The 12,146-nt window shown below is 56.2% G+C and overlaps 1 protein-coding gene across 1 annotated transcript in view; it reads left to right on the plus strand.

Moving 5' to 3' along the window:
* Nucleotides 1-11,500, plus strand: part of ADCY5 (adenylate cyclase 5) — a gene marked incomplete at its 5' end in the record, with an annotated part of 155,016 nt that extends 143,516 nt beyond the window's left edge. The window contains 4 exons of the mRNA XM_082655384.1: nt 4,554-4,817; nt 5,863-6,067; nt 8,914-9,038; nt 10,720-11,500. Coding sequence (XP_082511510.1) covers nt 4,554-4,817; nt 5,863-6,067; nt 8,914-9,038; nt 10,720-10,848 — 723 coding nt within the window. The 3' untranslated portion in view covers nt 10,849-11,500. The remainder of the gene's footprint in view (nt 1-4,553; nt 4,818-5,862; nt 6,068-8,913; nt 9,039-10,719) is intronic.
* Nucleotides 11,501-12,146: the final 646 nt, after the last annotated feature.

Below are 12,146 nucleotides of genomic sequence, written 5' to 3' on the forward strand. Positions count from 1 at the left end.
GTCCCCAGGTCTCTCCTGGGGGCTGACCAGGCTTTGTGGGTTCCAGGGCCAACGCCCCTCCACTCCTCTGCTCACACCCCCGCCTCCCCCAGGAGCCCTTCCCAAGGTGGTTGCTGTTGGGTGACCCTGTTGTGTTACAAAGGCCCCGAGAAAGGGGCGGAGCCCAGGGAGGGTGAGCCTGCCACTCCGCATCTTTGTGACCAGCTGCCCCTTGACCCGCATCTCGGGGCCTTGTCCAGCTCTTGAGGGCACAGGGTCAAACCGAGGCCGCCTGCCTGTTGAGCAGAGTAGCCTGGAGCTTCCCCGGAGCCCCTACCTCTGGCTCCCCGGTGCCCAGGCAATAGCAGCTTTCTTGTAGCCCCGGAAGACCTGGAGGAGCCATGAGGCGGGCTGCCTGTCTCTCCCAGAGAGCTGAAGCCTTCCAGCTTTCAGCCAGGGTGAACCTCCCTGAACCAAAAAAGCCAGGGAAAAAGGGATGTGTTGTGGACAAGACTTCCTCCAGTCCCCTTGGTCTGAGGCCCCAACATCTGCCCAAAGCACTCCCGTTGCCTCCTGCGTCCCCGGCTGCAGCCTGCCCCCATCCATCCCCCCACCGACCCCCGCTGTGCTGAGGTTTTGGGGAGGTTTGAAGACCCAGTCGATGTCAGGCACTTGTATTGTTAGTGTTTCTGCAGTGTGGCTGCAGAAACAGGTCATTTCCACTCTTTATCTTTCCTCCCTGACTTCCTACCCCACACCCATGCACCCCCCCCCATTTTTATCTTCTTTTATGGAAGTTTTAAAAAATAACTTTAAACTTACAGAATAGTTAAAAGAACAGCATAAAGAACTCCACCAGTCCCTTCATCAGACTCCCCGGCCATTTGTCTACATTTGCTCCGTCACTCCCTCTCTCTCTTTTCTGAAACGATGCCCCATCAACCCCCTAAATTCTCCGTGTCTACCTCCCAAAAGCAGGGACACTCTCTGCATTATCCCTGTGTGAACTCCCAGTCAGGAAATCAACACCGTCCACCCACAATGCCATCCCACCCACAGAGCTGTTCACGTTGTGTCAACTGTCCCAGTTCTGGCCCTGGATCCCATCTGGTGTACCCTATACATGTAGTTGTCATGTCTCCTGTCTTTCTTCTTCTCTCATGTTTGCCAGTCTTAAAGAGGTCCTTATTCTGTGACTCTCAGTCGAGCCCTTGATGTTTCCCATGTCCAGACTCAGGCCATGCCTTCTTGGAGGAAAACCGTGGAAATGACACTGCACTTCTCAGAGCATCACCCTGGGGACTCCTCTATGTTGGTCTGTCCCACCCCTGGTGACATTTACCTTGATCACCCACTCAAGTGGGCGTCTGCCAGATTTCTCCACTGTCAGGTCCCCATCTTCCCCTTTGTACTCAATTAGCATTTTGTGGAAAGATACTCTGGTATTACGCCAATATTCTGATCTCCAGCAAACCTCACCCACCAGCCTCTGCATCCATTGCTGACTCCTGCCTGCCAGGTAGTGATGACCTATGTCTGTCATTCCTTCTGCATTTGTTAATCAGCATTCTCCTGTAAGGCAGAGCTCTCCTCCTCCCCCTCGCATTTACTTGGTCATTCATTTATCTACGTCAGCACAGACTCCCGGATTCCTATCGGATTCAGTGGGGTTTACTCTGCTCCTCTCATGATTTTAATGCTTTAATTGTCCTGGCTCTGGTTGGTGTGTCTTCAGTTGGCTCTATCATTCTCTGAGCATCTTCTTACTTTCCGGCACAAGAAGATGTCTGGGGCTCATCACGTACTTTCCCTTCAAAGTGCCCCAATTCTTTTTAGTGGAGAATGGTATTTAGAAACCCAGATCAGGGCACTCAGTGTGCTCACTGTTCTAGGTCCTCTCTGTGGACAAAGCCAGGAAATGTATGTAGGTATAGAGGAACATAGAAGCAAACACACATACACGCATACATATAGATGGATACTACTCCAATATCTGTCTGTTGATATTTAAAACCGTGAGTTTACAGCAGCACCCCCATTGCCAATGCAACACCTCAGGCTTCTTTCTAGCCTTCTCCCTTCCATGCATGCAAATATCATCTCTGGCAGTGAGAACCTCCCCTTCCATTCCTTTCATCTATTTACTCATTTGCTCGACGGAACCGACCTCCCACCCACCCCAGCCCCCTTCTCTGCCCCACCATGCCGTCTCCCCCTCACTGCCCTGCTTCCTTGCACACTGGACATACCGCACGTGGCACCCCTTCCTCTGATCACTTCCTTCTTCAGGCACCGAGGGCTCTGCACAAGGGCGGGAAGGAAGGGAGAATTGGAAGGGAAGTGGCTGACCACTTCCCATTTTGAAAACAATTAAGAAGGCCATGCACACTGTGTGTGTGTCTGCGGGTGGGTGGTGAGCGTGTCTCTACCTGCTATAGGTGTGTCAGCCTCTCTCCACTCAAGCTCTCTGACAGGCTCATGATGCGTCCACCTCCCTCCATCTCCCCTTGTGCTCCAGGGCTTTGGGGAGGCATAAACAATAACCTGAACGCAGGTCCTTGGGATGGGTGAGTGATGGTCCAATCCGCACGCCCAGTCTTATGCAGCAGCCCATTTAGCTGTCGGGTCTGTTGTCATGATGGGTGGGTGCGGTGCTGACGGGGAGGTGGGGAGCCTGGGGTTCTTAGCTTCCCTGAAGCACCTGCACGAGGAACACACCCTAACCCGCAAGGCCCCCTCCACTCGGCCTCAGCTCTCGGGAGAGCCCATTCTTGTCCCCTCCCACAGCATTGAACTTACTAGGACCAGCAAGCGTCTGTGGACCCCTAAGCTATCCTGCCTGGGCAGAGCCCAGCCCTAGAAGCAGCTGGCTGTGCTGCATGTCTTGGGCAGAGTTCCCCAGATGTGGCAGCCATACCTGGCCAGGGCCTCTGCGCTTGGCGTGCGTCCCCAGCCGCATCTCTGCTCCCTGAGTCCCCACCCACAGCCTCCACAGCCACCCTGCCTGCCATGTTGGGCAGAGGCTCTCTGGGAAGGCACGTGTCACATTTCTGCCACCTGCAGGCTGATCCGAGGAGCTGAGGCGCTCCAGCGTCCCCAGACATGTGGGGAGCAGGGGTGGGGGCAGTCAGGTGCATTTTCAGAGGCAGATGGACCAGCTGGGCTCCTCCACGGGACAGCAGGCGAGAAGCAGGGGATTCCCGCTCCAGCCTTCTCCCTCTGGCACACCCGTTCCCGAGCAGGAGAAGGTGGCCCTTATTTATGGGGAGGGGGGTGGTCAAACTGTCCCACCTCATAGGAGCAGAGGTCACCTGGCAGGAGGACCGCCCCCAGGCACCTGAGGGTCCAGGAGCTTCCTCGGGTGTGATCCCCATCCTTGTGGCCACGTTTCCAGTGGCTCCAGGAATGAAGTGGGTCCTCTCACCTCAGAGGCAAGGCTTAGACCCTGAGCCTTAGGGTCCCTGAGCTTTCTCCTTCCCTGCTGGACCCAGTCCTGCAGGTGTGCCAGCTCCTTCCCTGTAGGCAGCCACCGCCTACCGGGAGATCCGGGGCCCTGAGAAATAGTCCTGGCCCTTTTGGATGTTCTAGTTGCAGTGAATAGAAGGGCCTCCATGTGTAGTTAGGGAAGGCCCAGGCGGGCTGGCTGGATCCTTTAAACAGCCCTGCCAGTGATCCTTCGCCTGCCTGCCTGCCTGCCTTACCAACACGGCCACCCCCAGTTCAGGGGGCCATTTTGTTTGCCATCGAGGGGAGGAAGCCTGCAGACTCCAGTCTGTACCCCGTGTCCCTTGAACACTCTGGTCATCTGGCTCGTCGCATGCCGAGGTGCAGGACTACCTCTGTGCTTCAGCCTGTGGGCCACTGTTGGCCTCTTGACCCGAGGGCTCTGCCCTGCCCCTTTATCCTGGAGAGTGAGCTTGTCCCAGACCCAGGACCCAAGCTAGGGGAGAACCAAAGTCATCAGTGATGTCCTCGTCCCGCCCAGGTGGGAACCTCGGGGCACCTGCACCTCCTGGCCCTGCGGGTTGCGTCTGGCCCTGGGATGAGTCAGCTCTCAGGGAACCAGGGAGAACGGGCAGTGCTTCGAGCCCTTTCCTCTGTGGTCAGTCTGCTAAAGTGATTTTTCTCAAACCGCCTTTCCGATCGCATTTCCCGATATGAAGGGGAAAATGGAAGGTCGAGGAGCCTTTGGGTGGCTGGAGAGCCATTTGGGTGTGGTTTTGGACCATCCCTTTACCCTCCTGCCTTCTCCTCATCTGGGGCAGACAGGATCCTTCCGGCCTCTCCTCCGGGACCTGTGTCCACTCAGGGTTCCCTCCTTCAGGATCAATGCTCTCATAGGCGTCGCTTTCCAAGAGGTAGGCAGGAAGAGTTAGCTACCTACAGATCTCTCTTTTCTGTTGGTCAAAGTAAGAGATGCTCTTCATAGAAAACCAGGAAGTAGAGACAGCAGCGAGGATGCGAAGTCAGCACTTGCTGAAATCTTGGGCCTGCGTTGGCACGTGGGCGGATTGCACTGCCTTTTCTGAGCAGCACGATGCTTGCCCTCCCTCTGACCGAGTCCTCTGTCCCAGGCCACCGAGGAGAAGGAGGAGATGGAGGAGCTGCAGGCCTACAACCGGCGGCTGCTGCACAACATCCTGCCCAAGGACGTAGCCGCGCACTTCCTGGCCCGTGAGCGGCGCAACGATGAGCTCTACTATCAGTCGTGTGAGTGTGTGGCCGTCATGTTCGCCTCCATCGCCAACTTCTCCGAGTTCTACGTGGAGCTGGAGGCCAACAACGAGGGCGTCGAGTGCCTGAGGCTGCTCAACGAGATCATCGCCGACTTTGACGAGGTGCGGCCGGGCCCCGCCGCCCCCTTTCCCATCACCAGATGTGAGCAGAGGCGTCAGGCGCTCCGTGTCCCAGGCACCTGCATACGTTTCCTCCTCATCACCATGTCACGATGGGGAGGACGTGGCCCCCGCACGTTAAGCGTCCTGCCTTGGGTCACTGCCTGCAAGCGGCAGAGCTGGAGTTCCAGCCCAGCTGTTTGAATTCGCAGTCTGTGCACGCTGGCTGCCCCATCGAAGCCCCGCCTGGCTGACTCGCCCCCATCACCCGCCATTCCTCTCATGCCAGCTAGGACTGGATGGGGCTCAGGCTGGGACTCAGCATTTGAGCGAGTCCGAGGGAGGAGGAGTTCCCAGGCTCCAGGAGGAGGCAGGACAAAGATGCAAAGCCCTGAACAGCAGAGGCAGAAACAAAGACATTTTCTTCTTGGTTTATTACTCCCTTGTTGAGCACCCAGTGTGCGCCACCTGGGGATGCTGTGACCAGTAGAGCAGTCTCGGGGCTGGGAGCTCACCGCCTAGTGAGCGTGAGAGGGACGAGCCCAGCGGGAATACAGGGGCTGGGGCGTGGAGTTGGGATCAGGCAGTGTCAGAAGCAGGCCCCGAGACTCCCGGGCGGCGGGGTAACTGGAGTTGGCTGCAATGGGTGTGGACAGGCTTCCGGCAGGTCCTGGAGACAGGAGGAGAGTGTCCTGCTGGACAGTGGTGAGGAGGTCTCCCTGGGAGGGATGGAGACCTGAGCCGGGAAAGGGGAAGATGGCTGCCAGTCCCTGTTGGAGGACAGAGCCCCAGAGGTGACTAGTGACCTGGCCCCAGGGGCTCTTGCACGGGGCTGGGCTCACAGATAGCCCACAGCCACTAGACAGCCACAGGGTAAGTGCTGGAGAAGCCCAGACTGTTGGGGAGCACCAGGGCTTTGCACTGAGTTGGTGACGGAAATGGGCCCCCTGTGTGAACTGAGGCGACAAGAGGGGCCGTGCTGCTGCACTTCCCTGCAGACCTCAGTGCCCACCTTGGGGGTGACCCAGTTTGTCCTCCATCTGTCCAGATCATCAGTGAGGATCGGTTCAGGCAGCTGGAAAAGATCAAGACCATCGGCAGCACCTACATGGCCGCCTCGGGCCTCAACGACTCCACCTATGACAAGGTGGGCAAGACCCACATCAAAGCTCTGGCTGACTTCGCCATGAAGCTGATGGACCAGATGAAGTACATCAACGAGCACTCCTTCAACAACTTCCAGATGAAGATCGGTGAGCCCGGCCTGGAGTCCCGAGGGCTTGTTGGGACTCCCACCCACCATCCCCCCTGCCGCCACCATGACCCAGTCCAAGCAGAGGCTGACACTGAAGTGTGTCCCTGCCCGAGGGGTGGGGGTAGGCCCCCATCACACAGCAGAGTTCTCCCAGGGCCTGGAGGTGCCTCCTCTGCATGGTGGTAAGCACTGGACACCCTCTTTCCGAGTTCCTGCCTCTCCCACTCACTGTGCCTGCCAGAAAGGCTTTGTGGGGGGATGCTGTGCGCCAAGGGCAGAGGGGCCCCCAGTGGGAGAGGCGGGAACTCAGAGACAGGTTATCACTGAGCTCCAAGTGGTTTCTGTGCACACGTGAGCACGATCTTCTAGGTGCTGTGAAAGCTCTTCTGGTCTACGCGAACTGGGGAAAGAAATGGTGAGGATGTGGAGATAAGTCAAGTCCGCATATCTTCCCTGGATCCCTTCTTTGTCAAATGCCTTGGCCCTCGCTGTGTGGCTTTGAGGAGCTTCGTAGATGCTGTGGTGTCCTGGAGGCAGGGCTGCTGCGGGAGAGAGTGGGGAGCTCTGAGCAGAGGCCCTGGGTCAGTTTCAAAACAGGCAGAGCCATACTCTACTTGTTCAGAAAATCTTTGAACCAAAACCCTATATAATTTTTTTTCATTATTTGTATTAATTTTATTATTTTATTTCTTAATTGAAGTATAGTTGATTTACAATATTATATTAGTTGTGGGTGTACAACATAGTGATTCAATATTTTTATAGATTATACTCCATTTAAAGTTATTATAAAATATTGGCTATATTCCCTGTGCCGTACACCTTTTGGTATTCAATTTTGTTGTTTTATTACCCCAACCTTTTATTCTGACACGTTTCAACTCTACAGAAGAGCTGAAAGAATAGCGCAGAGAAAACCCACGTACATCAGCACACTTGCCTGTTCGCTCCCCTACTATATCCACAAGATGATCTCAGAATCACAACTCTGTGTTGCTTGATAAGGTTCAAGGTGTCTCAGCAGTTTGTTTTTTTAGCATGTATCTTGCCAAGGATGCCCAGGCTTTCAGAGTAAGTGTTCCTTTTTCAGAAGAAACTGCTTTGTCGAGCATTGCTCTCTCCTCCTGCTGAGGATGGTGGAGGTAAAGAATGCTTTCCAAAAGGGCAGACCTTTGTTCTTGTCAAAATTTTACTGTATGATCGACCCCCCCTCCAAGAAATATCTCAGGCCAAAAATTATTCAGATTTCAAATTTTGTAAAAAAGGAACAGAGATTCACCAACAAAAATACTGGTGTTTCAGTTCTACAAATTAGCACATTAGACTGAAATATTGGATTCCTAAAAGTCAATATTGTGATCATGCATGTCCTCAGGAGACCTTTCGTTCCGGCCCGAGTGCTGGGAACTGGGCTTTCCCCGAGGAGCTGGCCGTGTGGGCCTGTGGACACATGCCTATGGACTGGACCAGGTTTTCGTTTTGCATCGGCTGCTGGAAAGCCAAACCAGATCCAGCTGGGGGCCTGCTTTAACCGACGGGCAGCCTGTGCTTCTGTGTTAATGTCACTCTTGGTTTCCTGGGATGTTGCCATTCTTATTTTCCTTTCACCCCATCTCCCTCATCCGCACTCTTCTGCACTTTTCTCCCAGTGTGTACTTATTTCTGTGAGCTGCCCCAGCTCCTTCATTGGACCAGGACTGGGGACTGAGTGGCAGGCAGATAAGTAGCTGGGCAGGCAGTTGGGAGCCTTGTGTGGCAGATCCCGTCCTACAGACTCAGGAACGTCTTCCCTGGGGAGCGTGGCTTTTGGCCAGTGAGGGCGACAGTCCAGCCTGGGAATAGCACATGAGGTAAAAAGCTACATGTGGTTTGATGGGACCAAAGAGGAGGGTCGTGGAGGAAACAGTTTTGAAAACTGATGACATTTCTGACTTAGTGAGTGGCCAAGGGGTGTATGTGGGAGCTTCTGCTGTGTTCGTGGTCCTGCTGCTCACACACAAGAGTTAAGCAACAGTGAGGCTTAATAAGGCACAGTGTGAGAGACAGTTTATGTAATAGGAGGGAGCACCCTGGGGCTTGGAGATGGGGCAGGAAGTGTCTAGCGAATGCCAGTTGAGGCAGATGTGTCCAGGAAGGACTTCGCCAGGAGAGAAGGAGGAAGGACACTTGAGGTGGAGACCAGCACGGCAGAGGCTCAGGGGCAGGGTTGCTCAGTGTTGTCTTGGGCGGGACTGGGAAGGCGGACAGACCGGAGCAGAAGCGTAGGAGAGAGATGCAGAGGGAGAGCCCATGTGGACGGTGCTGCAGCACCACCGCCCTGGCTCAGAGGCCTGAGGGAGGATTACCTGGAGAGAGGAGACTCTGGGGGCAGGGAGGTGGGCTAGGAGGTAGGTTCTAAGAACGAGAATGGTGGCACCCCTGAAACAAACAGAGGAGCAAGGAAGAAGGAAATGGCGAGTCTGGTATATTGAGTCCGAGTTGAAGGTGAAAACTTAAATGCCACCGAGAGAGGGGGAATTACGGAAAGGCAATCAGACAACGCAGAGGTTACTGGAAACTTTGAAGAGGGCAGTCCAGCGGTGGATTTGCAGGAGCTGGACGTTGCCTGGGTGGCGAGGACACAGGAGCAGCGGCTATGTGATGGGGTTCCTGTGGTCTCAAGAAAGCAAGCATGCGATGGGAGCAGAGCAGTGGCAGCTGTGGCGTTAGGCACAGCCTCAGGGCGGGAGGACCCTGGGTGTCTTCAGGCCAAGAGTCGGGGTGGGGGGGGGAACGGTAGTGAGGGCAGGCAGGGCAAGCGTCAGTCTGAATCCTGATGAGCACTCTCACTTCTGTCCCCTGCAGGGCTCAATATCGGCCCCGTAGTGGCTGGGGTGATTGGGGCCCGCAAACCTCAGTACGACATCTGGGGCAATACAGTGAACGTGGCCAGCCGCATGGACAGCACCGGCGTGCCCGACCGCATCCAGGTGAGTGCAGGAGCACCCCTGTGGGGACCTCTGTGTGATGCTAAGTGGTCTTCCGGCAGGCCGCCCGCTGTTCCCAGTCAGAATTTCCGCAGCCAGATTTGAGGGTGATGGGGCAGTTGGCGCTGGTATCTTGGAAGCTTGGAGAACACAATTGTGTTTTGGTCCGTCGGTACCTTGGACAGATCTTCTACCCTGTGCAAGCCCTCTACTGGCCACAGAAGGAACTGGGGGGGATGAGGGCAGCCAGCTGCAGATGCCAAGCCACCAGGCACGCAGAGCGGACACGAGGCGGCCGCAACGAGCAGGGTCTTGCCAGATGGAGCCCACAGCACTCAGGGCCTAGCTGTGAGAACCAGACGAGGCCCCTGGTCCCGGGATGGCGCTCCCACCAGCCTCAACAGCCAAGGCGCCTGGCCAGAGACCTGGAGACGTTCTCCCCTCTTCATCCTTTGCGCTGGTGCTTGGGATTCCCAGGCCTGCTGCTCTTCAGCCTCTTTTCTTTGTTTTTCTCAGGCCTTCCTTGGTTCTTTCTGCTCCAATCTGACACAGAGAGGCCCTGGACTGGGCTCTAGTCCGGCACCCCCGGGTCCCTGTGAGGCTGTGGCCGGTCATTTAGCCCCCCCGGCCTCGGGGGCCACTGTTAAGGTCCTTGCTCACACAGACGCTGCGTAACTGGCCCCTAACTCCTCTCCCCTGGGGGGCCTCTGAACGAAGGGGCTGGCCTGTGGCTGCTGCCTGAGGGCCCTGGCCAGATGGCCGCCTCTCACCTCCATCCCTGTGCCAAAGCGGGGGGCGGGGGAAGGGACAGCAGGATGGGAGTGGGGGTCCTCAAGGGAGATGGGGAGACAGGATGAGTGTTTACAGAGCCTCCAACCCCACCCACAGACAGGTGTGAGGGGCTCAGTCAGTAACCACAAGACAACCCAGCACCTCGCCTTTGCATGGGGCTTACCTTTCACGGAACATGCTGCCCCCTCCTCCCTGGTCCGACAGCAGGCGTGTGATGGGGGCGCTGGCGGGGGGCGGGTGCTGGCTATGCTCGGAAATGGCTCTTGGATCACCTTGGGGTGAGGCACTCGTCGTCCTGCTGCTCCTGTGCCCCCTGCTCTGGCCCTTCGCCCTGCAGTAGTGCTGTGTCATTACTGAAACCACCTGTGAGTTCTCCTTTTTGTTCCAAAAGCCAAAGCAGAGACAGGCATCTGAAGTGAATCCGGGCTCTAGCATTTATTAGCTACGTAACATCGGGCAATGACTTAGATTTTATGAGCCTGAGATCATAGTTCTTACCTCACAGAAGGATGAAATGAGATCAGCAGTGGTTCTCCAACTGTCTGTGGTGAAAAACTGGTTTCTAGAACTTTCTGATCACTCAGGAGTGAGACTTTGGTAAACCCTTGGGCACTGATTGTGGGGAGTCAGACGGCTGTGAGCTCCTGAGCGCCTCCCCTCAGCGTCTGCGTTTCTCCCACTGTGGACGATGACAGACAGTTTGCGGGCCGCAGGCACACGCGAGGTGCTCGCCGCGCCACGCAGCAGGGGTGGGTGCTGCCGTCCTTCCGGTTTCTGAGGCTCTTCGTTGGACGAGCCGCCCCGCAGGGGCACGCCGCCCATCCTTCCGAGTCGGAGGCAGTCAGGGCTCAGGTCATGAATGGCCTCTCCTCTCTCCTCGTTTGCCTCCTAGGTCACCACAGACATGTACCAGGTGCTGGCCGCCAACACGTACCAGCTGGAGTGCCGGGGTGTGGTCAAGGTCAAGGGCAAAGGCGAGATGATGACATACTTCCTCAACGGAGGGCCCCCGCCCAGTTAGCAGCCGCTGCGCACGCCAGGCAGCCTGGCCTCCAGAGAAACGGTGGAAGCCTCGCTCCAGCCCACGAAGCCGCCCTGAGATCTTCCACTTTGACTCCAGAAGCAGCTTCTGCCTTGGCGGGCGGGCGGTCTCCGTCCCAGGCCCCGGGGTGCCAGCGTCCTGCGAGCACCAAGCTGACCAAAGATGTCTCCCCCTGTAGTAGACGCCGCCAGACTCGGTCGGAATCTCGTTTTCTAACGGGTGCTGCGGCGCGTGCGCGGGCGGAGAGGCGCCGCTGGAGGGGCCTTGCCGCGCGGCAGCTCTGTGTGCGGCGCCGCGGGAGCACGGCCTCGGCGGGCGGGAGGCGGCGCCACCTGGCCTCGGGCCCTGGGGCTGCTTTTCTATGTGAGCCTTTAAACTTCAGACCGAAGCCGAGGCCCTGCTCCGTGGTGGAGGGGGCCCGGGTCAGGAGTGCTGGCTTTGGAGGGACCGAGGCCTTCCTCGCGGGCCTTCCTCGCGGGCTCCTCCCACACCGACACACACAGCCGGTGCCCCTGGAGGGGGCAGAACTGCGAGGGGGAGGCCAGAGGCCCCGGAGCAAGGAGTGGCGGTTCTGAGAAAAAGAAAATATTTATTAAATAAAACAAAACACGTTTCTGTGCCCTTCTTTAGACTATGCTAGTTGTATGCGTGTAAGAAACCCACAGGCAAAGCAGGATGCCACTGGGGAGGGAGGGCGGGGATCCCAACTTGTCTTTTTGTATTTTTTACTTTGTATTATTGAAAACCTTGGAGATCTAACAAATATACCAAATTCTATATTTTGTAAATTCTCTATATTAGAAAACAGCTGTGCACAGCAGGGCATTTGTGCTCATTTGTACTGTACGTATGTCAGTGTACTGGAGTGTGTGTGTGTGTGTGTGTTTATGCTGCGGAACTGGTCTCATTCAGGACACCTGTTTCCCTCACTTCAGATTTCCCCAGGTCCAAGCAGAACAGTGAGCATGTCCTTTCGGGGTACCATAGGTAGGAAGATGCATGCACACATTACCCCACCTCTCTCTCTCTTTCACACACACACACACACACACACACACACACACACACACACACACACATATCACTTCCCCTAAGTAAAATGCAAACAAAATGAAAAGAAGACAAAAGCTTCTTTCCCATCTCAGGCCAAGTCGGAATCAAGGGAAGCAGCCTCAACCTGCCGTGGACAGCTCGGCCACCTTCCACCCTTCCACTCCCTGAGATGTCAGCGTTTGCTGCCTGCAGAGAGGCAGCTTCTGCAACTCTGAGAGCTCAGC

The sequence above is a fragment of the Grampus griseus genome (genome assembly GCF_964374135.1).
Source record: "Grampus griseus genome assembly, chromosome: 5".
Classification (NCBI taxonomy): domain Eukaryota; kingdom Metazoa; phylum Chordata; class Mammalia; order Artiodactyla; family Delphinidae; genus Grampus; species Grampus griseus.